The following is a 19857-nucleotide window of genomic DNA, read 5'->3' as shown; positions in this document are numbered from 1 at the left end:
AAAGACCTCAAATGATTTAACATGGGAAAAAGTAATAGAAGTCAGAGGGTTAAAGAAGCGGAGAAGATATACCCAAGCTTAGGAATCTCAGGACAAAGTAAGACTGAATGAAGAAAAAGAGTAGAGATTCGTTATTCCTTTACATCTGACCGTGGTGGACCCTCGTCTGGGAAAGTAGACAGTCTGTCCAATTCAGCTGCACTTTGTTCAAGAAGATGATTTAGTTAATAGCTTGGTTGTTGGTGGGTGGGTCCCCTGGGAGTTCCCACCATGGCTTACTCCTCAAATGTACCCACTCAGAGCCATTTCTGTCCCTCCTAGGATGGATTTAGCAGATTGTAAATGCCAGCTTTATTTTGACAGCTCCAGCCCATGGAGAAAAGAAATAGATAACTCGAGGACCTGAATTAATTGAATTCTCTTTTGCCTTCCAGCTTCCACTCACTAGCCCACTGATGTCACGACAGAAGCAGGAATCCTGGGAGCCCCCTAGTGCTCCCAAATGCTCACCTCGACAGTGCTCAAACACCTCCCTGGCTCCCTGCTCTGCTCCTTGCTGTGACCTCTGTTCAGGAGGCTACAATTCTGGTTCCCAAAAGCCCGGGGAGCAGAGCCCTGGCAGCTCTCAGAGGGCTCACCGCAAGAAGCCCCGCTGCCTCAGTGGTGGCACAGTCTACCACATCAAAGAGGAGGAGTGCTGAGGTAACCAGCCCAAAGGAGAGGGACATAGGTACAGTGGCTCTCTCTCATCCACCTTTCTGAATTCACGCTGCTGGGAAGCTCAGGCTTGCCCCCTCTATTTAGGGCTGGGAAACACTTCCTGGTCCCCATAAGCTGCACTCCTACTTCTGTCTATGCACTCAGCTCAGCCAACAATGTGGAGTCAGAGCCCTGGCTGCTGTGAATCCCTGAGGTCACCTGAGGGGCTAAGGCTTCTACAGGTGGATGCTGCCCCTTCTTTCCTTCCAAGATGTTGACTGGTATTGCTTCAGAAACACATGGTTTGAGATTTCTGTCTCAGCATCCTTGTAGCCATCAACCTATGTCACTGCAGAATCCTTACATTGAAAACTTTTGTGTGACAAGTGTGCTGAGCACCTACTCTATATTGTGCTTTGTGTTACCAGATGTAATAGGAAATTTATCCCTGTTCTAGAAAAGCTTACAATCTCATGGGAGAAACAATGTACATTGTATACTGTAATATGCAGACTAATAAATATAATTTTAAGGTGATTGACATACTTCTTTTTTTTTTTTTCTCACTTTGTGTGAACTCAAAAGGGGAAAAAAGTATAAAATGTCAAGGACAGAAGGGAAAGAGTCATCCTGATGGGGTAGATCAGAAGTGGTTTCCTTGGAAGGAGAACTCTGAAGCAGAGAGAACATGTTGTTTGGGGAAGAACAACCTTCAGGGTAGGCAGCATTTCAACAGTGCTTTTAAAGATAAGCAGACTTTGGTGTTGGGGATGAAACAAGGATGAGGATCTTTCCAGGTAGAAATGATACTTTTTCATGTGCAAGTGGGATACTTGCCCATGGCATGGTTTTCAACTTGGCTAGACTGCCGGGAGTGAGATGATCATATGAAATAGCTCATAAGCCAGGTATGAAACTGCAACTCCCAAAGCACTATTGCCCTGGGGTGGAGAGGACCTGAGATAAAGCAGAGGGACCTGGCAGGGCTTGAGGTTCAACACAGTTGCATATCGGTATAAGTTCTAGGTAATAATTTTTAGTTGATTCTCATTTTCTAAAAATGTGTTTTTTACCCAGTCCAGCAGATTCTATTTCCCAGCCTCAGAGCAAAGAATCAGCCTATGATTCCCAAAACACAAGATGTCAATTTTCACAGCTTAGCAATCCTTCTGATGGCTGGAACCTTGTTTTTGCCTCTGCTATGATTTGTATCTCTATATAAGCATATATAGAGAGCATAATTTTATATAATTATAATTTTGAATGTGTAATTATTCTCACTATACAAATGCTGCACACCTGTATAAAGATGTTTTATTGTAAATAAGCATAAGGAAGATGATAAAAACCAACCAAAATCTTTTTTTAAATTAATTAATTAATTAATTAGCATATAATGTATTATTAGCCCCAGGTGTACAGATCTGTGAATCGCCAGGTTTACACACTTCACAGCACTCACCATAGCACATACCTTCCCCAAAGTCTATAACCCAAACACCCTCTCCCTAGTCCCCTCTCCCAGCCACCCTCAGTTTGTTTTGTGACATTAAGAGTCTCTTATGGTTTCTCTCCCTCCTGATTCCATCTTATTTCATTTATTCTTTTCCTACCCACCAAACCCCAACCCCCCACGTTGCTTCTCGACTTCCTCATATCAGGGAGATCATATGATAGTTGTCTTTCTCTGACTGACTTATTTTGCTAAGCATAATACCCTCTAGTTCCATCCACGTGTCACAATTGGCAAGATTTCATTTCTTTTGATGGCTGCATAGTATTCCATTGAATATATATACCACATCTTCTTTATCCATTCATCTGTTCATGGACATCTAGGTTCTTTCCATAGTTTGGCTGTTGTGGACATTGCTGCTGTAAACATTTGGGTGCACATGTCCCTTTGGATCACTGCATTTGTATCTTCAGAAGACCAACCAAAAATCTTATCACCCTAAAATAACTACTAATAATTTCAGGATCTATTTCCAAACCTCATAAAAAAACACAAAATAGGATCATTTCAGAATACTTTGTAACCTGATGTTTTACTTAACAGTACAATGTTAATACACCTTACATGCTAATAAATATTGATCAACATTATTATAGTCCATCCTGTGAACGTACCATGATTTGTGTAGTTTCCTGATTTGGGGCACTTACATTGCTTCCACATTTTTGCTGTCTAAATAACAGTAAAATAAACATTCTCATTGGTGATTATTCTTAGTAATTTTCCTAAGATAAATTTTTAGAATTGGAACTCTAAAATTGTCAAAGACTATGAAGACTTTTTTCAAACTCTCCCAGAAGATTGCATCTTAGAGGCAATGAAAATGTCTCCATTTAAGAAAATCATTTTGGAGAAAGGGATTTCTTTTGTTCAAGAGCAAGAGTGAGTACTATGTCAAAAAATTACTCTAGTTATGGGCACCTGGTGGTTTAGTCATTTAAGTGTCCAACTCTTGACCTCAGCTCAGGTCATGATCTAGGGGTCCTGGGACAGAGTCCTGCATGGGTTTCTGTGCTCATCAGGGAGTCTGCTTGAGATTCTTTTTCCTTCTCCCCTTGCTTCCCTCCACCACCACCACCATATGCACACTCTCCCTCTATCTCTCAAATAAATAAATATTCTAAAAAAATTACTCTAACTAAAGAAAAAAAAACACCACTTTCTGAGAAACTGGGAAAATATCTATCCATTTTACTGTCAGGAAATCTATACTTTAAAAAAGATTAAATGCTTTCTCTTATTGAGGGAAAAAGGACGCTATTTGTTGAATAAAGCAAGGCCTTATGAATTTTGACATACCATTGCTTGAAATTCCATACTTAGCTGATAAGCTTTAAATATCCTTGGTTTTAGATGTTCAGTTATGTTTGTGTGAGAGAATTCTGGGGGAAAAATCTGATTTTTCCCTAAGGAAAAAAAAAATCAATATTTGGTTGATTGTGCAAAGCTTAATATGTAAGAATGTCTTTTTTTTCCTATTTTTTTTTAAATTTCTGTTCTTTACTGAACATGTAGATTCACCAAATAACAATTTTAAAGAAAAGTTTTGACAGAAACAAATTCTCTTTGACAAGAGTACTATTTAGTAATTGACCTACTCAGGTTCGCTAATCAGTACTTGGATTCCCTTCAATAATTGTTCACCTTATATATTATTGCATACTACACTGTTTAGTCTGTATCAAATTGATTTTGAAATTTCTACATCAAAAAAAACGTAGTGATTTGATCATTAGTTTTCTTCATAAAGTCTGCATTTGACATCCTCACACTTTCAAAATATGTCTGTACATCAAAAATGTCAATATTATCAGTGTCTTTTTTGGTGTGGTTTCAGTATGGTTTCATTTTAATATTGCACATGTACTTTTATTTTATAATAAATGATTAAAAATGCAGACTTCACATTTTGTACAAAATGTCCTATATCGAAAATCTTACATTTATAGGGATAGTCGAAATAGGTAAGTGGCACCACCAGGGTTTTGTTTTGTTTTATTTTGTTTTTGTTTTGTTTTACTATATCTAACATCATACTTTTAACAAATGTCAAGTAGTTCTACATTTTTAACATTTTCTAGTTAGAAAATTTCATTTTGACATTTGATATTTAATATGCTATTTTGTCTAATTTTTAAAAATGGTCCTTCAATATTATATGGACTAAATAAAGAACATAGAATTTTTTTTTTTTTTTTTTTTTTTTAGAAAGGAAGTTGTGACATGTTTTAAGGTCCCTTAGTGACTTTGAAAGAGCCATGTTGAATTCACCTGGGGAAACTTGGGTGACTAATTCAATAGGGCTCTGTCCTCACCAGTTTCCACTGTAGCCTTCCAGAAGGGATATTCTCGCTTGGGAACTGAACTGAGCCCAGTGACCTCACACCCTCCCTCAGAGTGTCCTGGAAGAAACATGTTCTTCCTAGCTTGGCCAATGGTCACTACCAGGGATGCCAGCCTAGCCCACACCCTGGGTCCAATGCATTTTCAGCAGTTTCCTTTAAAAATGTTTGACAGACCCTCCTTTACTACATACCTTATGCTCTATAATAGAGCACAAATAATAATAAAAAGTTATTGCCTTTACTTATTCTTGTCAAGCTGCCATTAATAAAATATGAAACCAAAATCAATCTAAGACAAAACAAATTTGTCATGCTGATTTCATCTCTTATTTAGTGGCAAGTCAAGAAATGCTGCTTCAACTTGGCAAGTGAAGAAATAGGGTTTGAGTTACAGTATTTAAAGTTATAGAGGTAAACAAGAGCAGCATGAAAAATAAATCATGTCTAAATAAGAGAAAGGAAGGGAAGGGATGACAAACATGAGCTATTCATTGTGCTTCATTAGGGAAGTGAATAGATACATCTAAAAGGACCCAAAGAAATAAGTGCATGCACAGATTATTTAGAATGAAACTTATTTTTTTCATGTTACAACCTATCAGATTACCTGATTTTTAATTTTCATGTATTACATTATTTTATAAAATCACATCCTGTTTTTACATACATCTATGTATGTAAAGACCAAACCTAGACCAAACCTTCCTTAACAGAACAAGTACACATTCAGACCCCTGTCAGATGAAACCCTTTTCAAATCTCTGAAAACCCTGAGATCTTCTGCAAGTTTCTGTGCCTTTCTATGCCTCAGTTTTCTCATCTAAAAATTAGGCAAAATAATAATATGTGCCTCTTGAGACTGTGGAAGGAATTATATATGATATTATAGGTGACATATTTTGATGTATTTAGCTCAATAAGCATTAGCTGTAATTTATACTTGGGATGCAATTAATTGTTTTTGAATATTTTATTTGAGAGAGAGAGCATGCTTGAGCATGCGAAAGTACAGGTGGGATGGGGAGAGGGAGAAAGGGAATCCCAAGCAAACTCTGCACTGAGCATGAAGCCCAAAGTGGGGCTCTGTCCCACAACTTGGAGATGATGACCCGAACTGAAATCAATAGTCAGACACTTAACTGACTAAGCCACACAGGTAACACATGTCATGCACTTAATTTTTCAAATTAGCTTTTTAAATTCAGGATAGTCATAGATTTATAGGAAAGTTGCAAAGATGGTACAGAGAATTTCCCATGTTCCCTGCATCCAGTTTCCCCTGTGGTTCAGCTCTTATATTAGCATGCTACAATTATTATCATTGAAGAATCAATATTGATATGTTATTATTAACTAAAGTCTATAGCCATATTCTATTTGAGTTTCCTTAATTTTTACCAAATGTCTTTTTTGTGTTCTTGGATTCCAATCAGGGTACCACATTACATTCAGTTGTCTTGTGTCCATAGGATCCTTTTGACTGTGACAGTTTCTTAGACCTATCTTATTTTTGGTGACCTTGAGGGTTTTGAGGGGTGCCAGTTAGGTATTTTGTAGAATGTCTCTCCACTGACTTTTGTGTGGTGTTTTCCTCCTGCTTAGAATGGGTTTACAGATCTGGGGAAGGAAGACAGATCACAGGGGTAAAGCCATTGTATCAGGGGTACATACTGTCAACACACCATCACTGTTTAAATCGACTGACCATCTGGCTGTGGCAGTGTTTGCAGATTTTCCACCATAAAGGTGCTCTTTTTCTTTCCCTTAACATATTCTTCTCTTTGGAAGGAAGTCACTAAATGCAGATCATTCAAAGAGGTAAGGACTTATGTTCCACCTCCTTGAGGGGACACTACTATAAATTATTTGGGATTTTTCTGTAGAAAGATTTATCTGTTCCCTTGTTTCTCTTTTCTTAAAATTTATCATTTATTAATATCAGTATTGACTCATAGATATTGGATATCTATTTATTTTATACTTTGGGTTGTAATACAATGCCCTGCTGTCTATTTTGTTGTTCATACCCTTCCAGCTTTGGGACTCCTCTCAATCAGTTCCTGCATCCCTTTGACACACCTCCAGTGGTTTCTTTTTTAAGCACTTCCTTGCTTTAGAGCACTATTTATTACATGATTCAGGCTTATTTTGCATAATCTTTGCTCCAGACCTAGATTTAGCTATTTGTTTTGTAAGCCCTGGTTTCTTTTATTGGGGAACTGTATTGTAAACCAAGATCTGGGAGCTGGTTTTTCATTGCTCCTGGGATGTCATTGCTTCCAGGTCTTCTCAATAGACATAGCTTGGAAATATATATGTGTATATTAACCAGTGCCTGCACGCATACTTATAACTATTTCCGTAGTTATACATCTGTGTCTATAATAAGCTGAACATGAGTTCATATTGATGTCTGCAACTCTAATTCAATCATGGTTTATTCTAGGCTTTGTGAAAGGAGATTTCAAAAGGAGTAAGTAAGCTTAGCTAGGAGGCCATAGAGAAAGGAATTTATGTGCATCCTCATGGAACAAACTAACTTTTTACCAGCTGTAAGCCCTCAGCTTGAACTTAACTCCCTCCTCACTATGACACCTAAATTATTCACATTCTTCACTGTAAAGGAGCCAATGTGATTTGACAAGTTTCAATACCTTACTTGCATATTAACCCAACCAACTCCAGTTAACCTGGTTTCAATGCCTGTTTTACAGAGAGGACATAAATGACAACTGTACTCATGATCTTTTGCTTTTAGAAGTCTGCCCATTCTTGATCTTCCTCAGAACATGAATTAGGTTTCTACCCGAATCTGTCTTCAGAATTGCAATTCTAGTTGCCCAAATAAATGCCTGTTTGCTTAAATTATCAATGAATTCTTTCTTAGCCAACACCTCTTTCTTGCTATCTATAACCAATCAATGAGAAATCTGGCTCCTGCCATCTGCCACATAATGACATATTTGTTTAATCCCAGGATCCAGATATGGTGTCTTCTATTTTGAAAACAAAATCTTGAGATGTCTAGGAGTCAGTGCATGAAAAATGAGCAATGTTTTCTTGCCTCTAAAGGCTATAAAGACCGCTGATTAAAGGGGAGAGAATGTTGAAGGCTGGGTAAGGATGGGTCAGAGGAAAGACAAGACTTCCTCAGGATCAAGGGACTCAATTGAAATGGATGATCTTTCATGAAGACCTCCACCCACTAGAGATCATCGCCCAAACAGAGGCTCTGCTCAGCTTCCTCTTCCCACAAACAAGCTTCCATTACATGTTTTAAGCATAAAGTGTGAAGTCATGAACACTGACCAGTGTGGGGCTATAAACAGGAGAAACCTCACTCCATACCTAGGCACAGGTTAGAACAGCTTTGGATTCTCCCTATGAACCAGAGTGGGTGAAGGCATAGAATCTTTTTCATGAAACTTCATGTGGAAAATCAGAAAGCAATGGGGGACAGGCTGTGAGTCAATAAAAGGGCATAGATATTCAGTATGTGACCCACATAGTTACTCTACCTCACACTAATGATTAGTTCTTAACTTCTTGGCAGAGAGAATATATAGAAAGACAAATGCTCTAACATACATAGTTTTCAAGGGAAGTCTTGCACTTCTAACATTGATGTCTGAAGGAAATTGTTTGCAATGGTCAGCTATACACTTAAAGTCATTGCTAGAACACAGCCACAGAAGAAAATGACAAACCACTAATGTTTTGTCTCCCACTGAAAAAACGATGTAACATTAAAATGAGATGTCACTTATGAAATGACAGAAAGGGTCAACCAAGGAAAAGGCATATGCCTAAAAGCAGAAGATCTTCCAGTTCTAGTCAGAACTTGGTTCACCAGGGATAAAATTCACCGGTCTGTAAAACGTGACCAACAAAATAACCTTCATTCTTCATCTTAGTATGAGATAAGATAAAGGGGCCTAGATAAATGTGTTGTTTACTGCTTTGTTCACACCCTGCTCAGGTGTTATCTAACACCTGAACAGTATAGGATCCCCTCAACACCCACGCCCCCACACACAGTCTAACTTCTACACTTCTCTACTTAGCATCTTCCATCCCCCCCCCTCACCCCGGGAGCTTCGGCAGGTCCTCTCTACATGTGTCTTTAGTTGTCCTCATTATTCTGATCGAAAGTTCTGGAATTTCTACCCTCATCTCTGACAGGTTCTTTCTGTTTTGTTTTGATAGCCACAGGACAAGAAGTGATTGACATACCCTAAACCCTATGCAAACTCAGTCCCTGCCTGGATCAAGCATTAACTCTACTGGTTTCTCTGGTACATAGTTTTCTCTCATAGGTTTTGGGTGAGTGAATTGTAGGGAAATTTCCCTATTATAGCTTAATATAATAGCCTTGATATATGAAAATCATTTCCAAAATATTTGACTGGAATCTACCTTAAATTATTGCCTGATCCATCTCAGTATCCATTGTCACAGCTACAACCCCAACCCATGCAAGGTCCGTGGGATTTCTGTAGAAGGTGGTGGTAGTCCTTAGGGTGAGACAGGAAGAGGGTTGTGAAATCAGCTTTCCTGAGTTACTGACACATTTTCTTGGCATTTACAAATCTTTGAAGAAATAAAAATATAGCTCCTCATCACTGAGGGGCATTGAACTAGCCAAATAAGTAATAATAATGATAAAGTATTATAAATATTATAATAACAACAAAAGACAATGAACTAGCCAAATAACAACAATAACAATTAATTATTATGTAAATAGTATAACAAAGGATGATGAACTAACCAAATAATAATAATTATTGTCATAAATATTATAACAACAATAACACAAAGAGCAATGTCAGCAATCTGTATTTACACAGAGCTTACTGTGGAGGAACACTCTTCTATCACTGTACACGTTACTCATTTAATCCTCACAACAGCTTTATTAAATAGATATAATTTTTATCAACATTATAGATAAGCAGTCAAGGTACAGAGAAAACAAGTGACAAGCCTAATGTTGTACAACCAATAAGTAAGGGAACTTGGAATTAAAATCCAGGTGATCTGAGTGCAGACACTTAGCTCTGATCCTGTGTCCCCAAGAAGGCAGCGTTGGAATGAATAGGTTCTCTTGCTATCCATGTACCTCACCTCCCCAACCAACCTCAAGCATAAACACTGAGTTGGAAATCAATTGACCTCATATTAGTCCTAATTCTGCCACTATTTTCACTTTATGAATTGAGTAAAATTAGTTATCTGAATCTTCAACTCTCATTTGTGGAAGGAAGGCATATAACCAAGCCAAATGGCATATTTCATTATTAATCAATCTACTCATTCAATAAGTAATTAAGTGCCAACTATATGTCAAGAACTGCTTTTTTTTTAAATTTATTTTTTATTTTCAGCATAACAATATTCATTATTTTTGCACCACACCCAGAGCTCCATGCAATCCGTGCCCTCTATAATACCCATCACCTGGTACCCCGACCTCCCACCCCCACCCTTTCAAAACCCTCAGATTGTTTTTCAGAGTCCATAGTCTCTCATGGTTCACCTCCCCTTCCAATTTCCCCCAACTCCCTTCTCCTCTCTATTTCCCCATGTCCTCCATGCTATTTGTTATGCTCCACAAATAAGTGAAACCATGCTTTTTTGAGGCCTTCTCATTATTTCTTTACTATCTGATGCATGCTTTTATTAAAGAAAAATTTCTAGGGGTACCTGGGTAGCTCAGTGGGTTAAAGGCCTGCCTTCGGCTCGGGTCATGATCCTAGGGTCCTGGGATTGAGCCCCGCATCGGGCTCTCTGCTCAGCAGGGAGCCTGCTTCCCCCTCTCTGTCTGCCTGCCTCTCTGTCTACTTGTAATCTCTGTCTGTCAAATAAATAAAAAATCTTTAAAGAAAAAAAAGAAAAGAAAAATTTCTAATAAAAATATCAGTCTAGAAAGAAATGGGCTGCTTTGTGAGCTAGTGAGTTCTCCAACTAAAAGTGTTTCAGTTTAGCACAGAAAGCTCATCATTAGACATATGGGAGAGGGTATGGAACCACCAGGTAGAAAACTACACCAAATGTTTGCTAAGACCCCTCCAAGGCTGAATGATTTTCTGAATTGTCTGTCATCCTTATATCTTTTAACTATCTATGAAGAACCCTGGAAGAGCTTGGAGGAATGTCAAAGTTTGTGGAAATAGTACTAGAATCTTCTGTGGACTGGATATAATTCTATGGTACTACAAAAAGACTCTAAAACTATAGTTCCTAAAGTAGCAGAATCCCCTGTCAATTTAAACATGCAAATTCTTAGGATTCAGTCCATGGAGATTATGATGTAATATGTCTTTTTTTTTTTTTTTAAGATTTTATTTATTTATTTGACAGGGAGAGGCAGAGGCAGGCAGAGAGAGAGAGAGAGAGGGAAGCAGGCTTCCTGCTGAGCAGAGAGCCCAATGGGGGGTTCGATCCCAGGACCCTGTGATCATGACCTGAGCCAAAGGCAGAGGCTTTAACCCACTGAGCCACCTAGGTGCCCTGACAGAATAGGTCATAATTGAGGACAGGAATCTGAATTTTTAAAGTGTTTTTCAGATGGTACAACCAGGTTTAGAGTCCTTGATCTATAACAGCACTCAGAGCAAGACTGAAAGAATAGTTTCCTTGTTTCATGTAATCCTTGCTGGGTTAGCTCCATTGCTCTAGAACTGAGTGAGTATGTGATCTGCACCTGCACTTAAACTCTCCAGTGCTCAACTTTTCCGTATGTGTTCATATCCACCCAACAGGGTTGTTGACAGGAGAAAACAAAACTTCTGAAATGTAGTACAAATGTTTGGGGGAGGGGAGATGGGTGACCACTCTCTTAAAAAGTATAAAAGGCTGAGAAGCGTAGGTTCACAGAATGAAAGAGCAGAAGGTCCTGATGTCATAGGTGAAAGTGCAGGCCCCAAAAGTCTAAGGAACTTAACTAAGTCTTCTTAATGCCTGCCTCCTATGTTCATATTTTATAGCACTGTTCTTCCAGGGTAGGGATAACACTACTGATCCAACTGGAAGCAAGCTGTACAGTTTCATAGTCCCTGTCTTTCTCTGAAGATTCTGAAGACGTGTTAATTACAGGACAAAGTATATAGTCTATTGAGTTATCTTTCCGTGGCACAGTGGAGAAAATGATAGTGAAGTCATTAGCATGGCCTTGTGTTGAGTCAGAGATATTATCAGTACAAGCAGTCTTTTATAATGGGAGGATGATAGAGCCAAAGGTCTGTCCTGCTCACTCTGCTGGAAGGAACCCACCTCTAACATCAGAAGAGAAGAATGAAGTTACATAGGAATAAGAAAGCTCTGACATTATAGGCTGCGGGGTCTTCTTTTTTAGAAGATTTAAAAATATCAGTGGGATCAGTGTCTAGAGGGAGAGGATAGGCAAAGTGTCCTCTCTCCATCCCTTTCTATCTTAGAACTGAAAGGTATTGTTTGATAGTGACATTTGTAGACACAAGACACAACATAATTTTTTAGCTATTGCCCCACTCACTGAGGTCAGATGAGGGTCCAGGGTGGAGCCTGGGATTGAAAGAAAGAATCCTTACCTTTGTTATGTGATGGATCCTCACAGTTCTGAAGGACAAAGCTCAGGAAGTCATCGAGGTTAAATGTGATCTGGCAGCCCTGAACATGAGCTCTCATCATTAAGTCAGAGATAAAGAAAAAAAAAAAAAAAAAAAAAAAAACAACAAAGGCAAACACTCATTTCACAAATGGAGACCCTGAGGCCCAGAAGAAGCAAATGACCCAATGACCCATGGCTGGTTAGTGTCAGGACTGGGCCTGTGCTACAATGATGACCTGCTACTTCAATCCAAGGGATTTTTCTGCAGTTGGATACATTACAGAAAATAAGGGCGGTAATGCCAGAACAGATGATATTGTTGTGTATCCCCCCTAGTCTCACAGGAACAGGACACAGAAGCTGGGAAATTCTTGGGACAACAGTGAATAATTATAATGCTTATATTATAACTACAGCTTACAGAACACTCACTCAGTGCTGGGCATGGTGTTGATTTCTTTCCTCATTTGTTTTAATCATCACATTATACATGGTGTGCCTATGTCTCTAACCTACACTATACAGACAAGGGAGGGTGACTGGATTTTGAGGCCACCTCATGTCTCCTTTCTTTTATCCACTAATTGGGATGGATTAAGACCCATAGGGCCAGGTCACTGAATGCAGATCATGACCGTTCCTCCCACCCCAAGAGAAGTACAAGCTGTGTCAGTCCTTCAACAGGTCAGGTATAAGTCTCATTGCCTCAAAGAGGATGAAAGACCTCAATGTGAGACAGGAATCCATCAAAATCCTAGAGGAGAACACAGGCAGTAACCTCTGTGACCTCAGCTGCAACAACTTCTTGCTAGACACATCTCCAAAGGCAAGGGAAAAAAGGCAAAAATGAACTATTGAGACTTTATTAAGATAAAAAGCTTTTGCACAGCAAGGAAATAGTTGACAAAACAAAAAGACAACTGACAGAATAGGAGAAGAATTTGCAAATATCTTATCAGATAAAGGGCTAGTATCCAAAGTCTAAAAAGAACTTACCAAACTCAACACCCAAAGAACAAAAATAATCCAATCAACAAATGGGCAGAAGATATAAATAGACATCTCTCCAAAGAAGACATGCGAATGACGAACAGACACGTGAAAAAGTACTCAGCATCACTCGGCACCAGGGAAATACAAATCAAAACCTCAATAAGATACCACCTATCACTGATTAGAATGGCTAAATTTAACAAACGAGGAAATGACAGATGTTGGTGAGGACACGGAGAAGGGGGAATGCTCTTACACTATGGTGGATGTAGCTGGTGCAGCCACTCTGGAAAACAGTATGGAGTTTCCTCAAGAAGTTGAAAGCAGAGATACCTTATGACCTAACAATTGCACTAATAGATGTTTACCCCACCATTTATATTATCCCATATAAATGTAGTGATCTGAAGGGGCACTTGCACCCCAGTGTTCATAGAAGCAGTGTCCACAATAGTTAAACTGTGGAAAGAGCCCAGATCTTCAACAACAGATGAATGGACAAAGAAAATGTGATAATATATATCATGGCATACCAGTCAGTCATCAAAAAATGAGGTCTTGCCATTTTCAATGATGTGGATGGAACTAGAGGTTATTATGTTAAGTGAAATAAGTCAATCAGAGAAAGACAATTATCATATGATCTCACCCATGTGTGGAATTTAAAAAACAAAACAGAGGATAAGGGAAAAATAAAACAAGACAATATCAGGGACGCCTGGGTGGCTCAGTGGGTTAAGCCTCTGCCTTCGGCTCAGGTCATGGTCTCAGGGTTCTGGGATCAAGTTCCACATCAGGCTCTCTGCTCAGTGGGGAGCCTGCTTCACCTCTCTCTCTGCCTGCCTCTCTGCCTACTTGTGATCAATCTCTCTCTCTCTCTGTCAAATAAGTAAATAAAAATCTTTAAATTAAAAAAAAAAAAGAAATTGTTAAAAGAAGAAAAAGACAAAATTAAAGAGGGAGACAAACCATAAGAGACTCTTAACCATGGGAAACAAACTGAGGGTTGCTGGAGAGGACAAGAGAGGGGAGATGGGGTAACTGGGTGATGGACATTAAGCAGGGTACATGTTGTAATGAGCACTGCTATGTAAGACTGATGAATCACTGAACTCTACTTCTGAAACTAATAATATACCATAAGTTAATTAATTGAATTTAAATAAAAAAGAAAAGAAAAAAATTCCATTGCCCTTGGGAGGACCATGAATCCTCTCCCAGTGCAGTTTGCCAGGGTCAGACCCACATGTCTGCTTGCACATTGAGGTTTTGACGCACAGGAGGATTGTTCAAAGGTCTGACTACTTGGACAGAAGGAAGATCCTTGTTTTCCTTTCTTTCATCAGTTGGGAATTAGTGTGATAAAAATCTCATGCATGCCAATGCTGCCCTCACCCTGCTATTAAGTGGCACACCTAGACAGACAGTAATCCATAGCATGCTTGAATGCCAAGTAGGCAGGAAGGTGTGGAAGTGTTTGGGCAGGTAAGTACAGAATCCAGGAATGCATGGACTGTATGCAGACTGGATTCAGCATAGTAAAGGCCCTCCAATCACCTTCCAATTGGTCTCTTTGTCTACAAGTACATTAATAAGAACTCACTCAAGTCTAGATCTGATCCACACATCAAACTTGTATCCTGGCCATTCACAATGGACTTCAGCACTTTGAGTAACCAAATAACCACACCTAAGGCCATCTGAGCTGAATGATCTTTCTAAAATATAAATATCATCAGGTTATTTCTTTGCTTAAGTAGTTAAGGATACCCCAACTGTCCTTGGTCAAACCTTTTAAAGCATCATGATTCTGTTTTCAAGTTAAATGGAATGTATATATTTGATACATAAAGCAGTCAAATTACTCTATAATAGGAGTGAAATGGAAGGCCCAGAGCATTATCTGCTCAGCCTCCCCATCCCAGGAAACCCAAATAGTCAAGAACTAAGGATTTATGGTATTTTAAAGTATGACTCAAAATTTTTAGGGCCCCCCATGTTATGATGGGGGATGATGTTGGGACAAAGAAGGAAATTAAAATGTATTTCCAACCTACTATCTGTCAAACGTTACTGCAGTGTCACAGTAAAATAACTCTATGAATTTCTTATTGTTAATCCCACTTTTTAACTTAATTTAGTTTAATTTTATTATTTTAGTTTATTTTATTATTTTAGTTTATTTCTTCATTTTATTTTATTTTTGTTAATCCCATTTTAAAGATTAAAAAAAGGCTCAAAAACATTAAATAATCTACCCATGGTTCAGATATCAGTACCACGACTCCAAGACCCATCTTCCAGCTCCCATGCCATGTAAAGACATGGAGCTGGTATGGTAGACAATGGGAGGAGCTGGGGAAGGCAGCTGGAAGGACAGCTAAGCAGAGTAGCTCATACTGCCCAGAAGGATGACTCTTAGAAGAATGATGTTTGAATATCCCTGACAACAGGGTTCCAAGGAATATAATTTGGAAGCTATTAATCTACAGGCTAAAGTACATAACTCAACAAGAAAAGTTCTTAATATTCTGGACTCTTCCTTCCTTTCTGCCCAGCTAGTGTCCCAACACTATGCTCTTACCAAATATTATGCCCACTTTTTTTTCCAGAAAAGATCATGCCCCTACACGTTCCCATGCCTCCACCTGTGCTCTTCTTCCCTCTGTCTAGTTATCCTTCACCTTCTGGCTGATGGCCACTCTGTTCCTGAGCCTCAGTCTTTTTTAATCTGTAAAATGGGATTAACAATAAGAAACTCATAGAGCTGATGTATTGTGATAGTGCAAATAACATGTTTTATGGATGGGAGTTTGAGAATAAATTTTAATTCCCTGTATTTTCCTTGTATTATTCCACTTGCATCTTTTTTAAAAAAAGGTTTTATTTATTTATCAGAGAAAGAGAGATAGTGAGAGAGATATCACAGGCAGGGGGAGCAGCAGAGGGAGAGGGAGAAGCAGGTTCCCCACTGAGCAAGGATCCTGGTGCAAGGCTTGATCCCAGGACCCCAGGATCATGACCTGAGCTGAAAGCAGATGCTTAATGGACTGAGCCACCTAGGCGTCCTCCACTTGCATCTTACTGCAAAGAAGTACCTTAATCTTCTCTAAATTCACAAACCCACATAACTATCATTCGGCAAATAAATGTCCTTAAAGTGATATTTTCAAAGTTACTATAAGAAAGGAATTTCTGTTGGGATAAATAATTTTTTTCATTGAACCAGTAGTTCATTGAGGTATTGGATCAATACAATAGAACAATGTTTTACAACTTTTAAAAATAATTTGTAATATTTTAGTTGAGGCCATGCAGGGAAGGAGCATAACTTTGCCTATCTTTTCTGATCTGGGCTTTAGGAGCTCACACTCACAGCTAGGAGAGGCACAATTAGGTGAATCACATACATACACAATGTTCTGCTTTGGTGTAACAAGGAAAGAAGTTAAGTAAGTAATTTCCTTTGACAACTGAAATTGACTAAATAGATTATATGGAGTTGCTACCTCATAGTATGACTTACCTTCAAATATTCCACATAGTCATATACTCACCAGCTGCCTCTGCTTTGTTGAATTCATCCCCATCCCAACCTCCAGATAAAATATGTTTAGGGAAAAGCAAAACCAGGAAAGGCAGCACTTGGGCTGAGTGTTAGCTCCTTGGAGGCCTGATGCTCATAAATGTAAATATAGATTTGATTATATACTGAAATCATCTGGTCCAGTCTCCTCTGCAACCTAGAGGCAGTAGCAGAGCCAGAACTGGAGCTCTGGCTGACTCCCCTGCAAAGTTCTTGAGGCTGGTCAATATGAGCAACCCCACCCTGAGAGTACCACCCAAACCTGTGCTTACTGCTGGCCTGGCCTCCCAAACTTCCCTCCCTCAAGGTGTGAAAGGAGGGAGAACTTTGTCCCAACCACAAATAACTCATTAATTCAACAAATATTTTTTGAGCACTTCAAGATGTCAGGCACTGTGCAGGTGCTAAGAACATGGAGATTTCATTCTATCCAGGATAAGCAATACTGAAAAATAAATACAAGTGTGGTATTATAGGAATATGGGACACCATGACAACATTTCACAGGAAAAATTAATATAACCAAAGCTGAACATATAAAGTACATACAAAGTAGCAGGAACAGGTGTTAGAAAAGAAAAGAGGCTGTTCCTCTTCTAATAGGAGATCGTAGGGATGGTTGCAGATATAAGTAGACTTAAAGACCTGGTAATGAGAAGTAGAAGTGTCTCATATTTGATGGCTACTCTCTGCCCCTTGGAATAGAAGTAGTATTATTTACTTACTTACTTACTATTTTTAGTATCATCTATTTAAGACAGACCTGGGAAGTTCCAGGGAAGAGAAAAGGCATGGTGTGTGTAGGGGGAGGGTAGTAAACACAGAGAAGTATATGGAATCACTGAGCCATGTTTGGGCTCAGTCTGGATGGAAGGTTATGGTCTTATGATGGTGCCAACCTGACAAAGTGTCTTTTTAAATTTTGTTTTTGTATTTGTAACAGCTAGGCATAGCAGGGAAGAATCATCCAGGGTTGGGGTTTTGTCAGTCAAGGGTATTAATAAACCAAAGGAGCAAGAAAATTTGTTTCATTGGTTAAAAAAAAAAAGTGGTTGAAATGATAAACTAGCAAAATGAGAGGGAAGTGTCATGAAGAAGTTATCTGGCAGGCAGAGAGTTGGTAGATTCCAGTGGACATGACCAGGTAGGTTGAAAAGAAGGGACTAAAGTTAAAAAAAGGTGCCTAGCTTCCAGTTCAGACACTGCACTACTTTGAGCATCTCCTTTGTCCTCTCTGGCACTCAGTTCCTCATCAATGTGTAGAATACAGGTACTGAGCTAAGATTCTTTACAGCAGGGCCTTTTATCCATGATGCTATCTTGTTAGTCAATGTCTTATACATTCTAGGATCTGAATCAGTAGTGACCCAGGGGTGCTGAGATTATTGATTCCAAATGGTTATAGAACCTACAGAAACTTCCACCTGTGTCCTTGGTTGATCTGACACTTGTGACTTTAGATTTTCGTCTAAAGCTTGCATTGGATTCCTGCAGAAACGCCAAGTTCAGTCCCAAGCGTAGCCATTGTAAATTCCCTAGAAAATCATGATCTTCCTATCTTTATGGAAATACTTCAAGTTTTACAGAGGGAAGGGATGCTCTGGGAAGATACTCATGAGGATCCAGTAGCGATCTGGTGTGATAAAGTGGCAGAATGACAGAGAAACACAGGAATGTGGGAAGTTGCTGTCATAACCACCTGGTTGGGAAGAGCTTTCATATTATTGTGGCTCATTCCCTTGAGTTTGGTGCAGGATGTGTATAAAAGGCCTTCTCACTTCACTTGACCTATCCATTGCTTGCCTGACATTGGGAAAACAAGGTAAGTGTCCTTACTGATCTGATGGCAGTTTGGGGATAGCTGGGATTGCCACACCTCAGCTGAATGGGACAAGTCACTCCAGGATGGAGAGAATAGTAACTAACTGGTAATTGCAGGACCATCAGGCTAAAGGATGTCATCAGTTGGGTCAGAAGTAGCCATCTCAGAAGGGATGAATGCTAACTGAGGTTCGGGTTGGAGTAGAGGAAGCTAGTTTGTAGGACAAGAGACACCCAAACAGGGTCAAAAAATATAACTGAAGGCAGAGCTCATGATGTAAGAAAGAAAAAAAGAAAAAGAGATGAAAAAGACAGGTGATACAACCATGGACTCAGGCTAACCATGTAGTTTCTAGAATGTATAAATTAGAGTACATCATAAAAATAATTGGAGAAGAATCAATGAAACAAGATGGGATTGGGAGGGAGACAAACCATAAGTGACTCTTAATCTTACAAAACAAACTGAGGGTTGCTGGGGGGAGGGGGGTTGGGAGAAGGGGGTTGGGGTTATGGACATTGGGGAGGGTATGTGCTTTGGTGAGTGCTGTGAAGTGTGTAAACCTGGCGATTCACAGACCTGTACCCCTGGGGATAAAAATACATGTTTATAAAAAAATAAAAAATTGAAAAAAATAATAATTTGAGACTTTCCAAACTATGCAATTTGCTGCCTTGGAAGTCAGGAGTCTTGGGAGGATCAGGATGGGTAGGAGAAGACATTACCAAATTTGCACTGACCCCCTGCCTGATTTCTCCTATGCCAGGAAATTGGGTTTCTCCACTGTAAACCTATGGGTCCTGGAGGCATAGAATCAGTTACAGAACTTCAGACTCTAGAGAAAAATGGTGATACAATAAAGTTTATAGCCACTGAACTTTCAAAATATCTGCTTTGTTTTTTAGAGTAACTGAACTTTCTTTAAGATGTCCTGCCAGCAAAACCAGCAGAGGTGCAAGTTCCCTGTCAAGTGCCTCCCCAGGTGTTCACACAAGTGGCCACCTCAAGCCCCACAGGCCCCACAGACCCCACAGGCTTCCCAGGGCCCACAGGCCTCTGCTCCTTGCCCAGGTCCCTGCCCAGCTGCCTGCCCCCAACCTGCTCCCTCCTGCTGTGTCCCCAGTTGCTGTATCACTGGCTTTGGAAGCTGCTGCTCTCTGGGGTATCATGGGTTTCCAGGAGTCTGTCTAGGCCAGCCCCAGCCTTCCAGCTGGGAGAGGGAGTCCTCTGGGTGTTCCAGTTATTGCCATGGATTTGGGGGCTGCAGCTGACCTGCAGGTTTTGAGGAGCCAAAGATCCATGGCC

At 39.5% G+C, this 19857-nt stretch overlaps 2 protein-coding genes across 2 annotated transcripts in view; both read left to right on the top strand.

The window, feature by feature from the left end:
* The first annotated feature begins 455 nt into the window (after positions 1-455).
* LCE6A (late cornified envelope 6A) lies at positions 456-18388 on the top strand. Its single transcript, XM_059138543.1, is given in 2 exon segments — positions 456-702; positions 18225-18388. Coding segments are annotated over 2 exon segments (411 nt in total).
* A 1090-nt stretch (positions 18389-19478) lies between these two features.
* Positions 19479-19857, top strand: part of LOC131810564 (proline-rich protein 9-like) — a 31207-nt gene continuing 30828 nt past the window's right edge. The window contains exon 1 of the mRNA XM_059138542.1: positions 19479-19714. Within this exon, the coding sequence (XP_058994525.1) occupies positions 19479-19714 (236 nt within the window). The remainder of the gene's footprint in view (positions 19715-19857) is intronic.

Source organism: Mustela lutreola, chromosome 10 (genome assembly GCF_030435805.1).
Source record: "Mustela lutreola isolate mMusLut2 chromosome 10, mMusLut2.pri, whole genome shotgun sequence".
NCBI classification, from domain to species: domain Eukaryota; kingdom Metazoa; phylum Chordata; class Mammalia; order Carnivora; family Mustelidae; genus Mustela; species Mustela lutreola.
The sequence above is the reverse complement of the archived record's forward strand: the minus strand, read 5'-3'. Positions and strand labels throughout refer to the sequence as shown.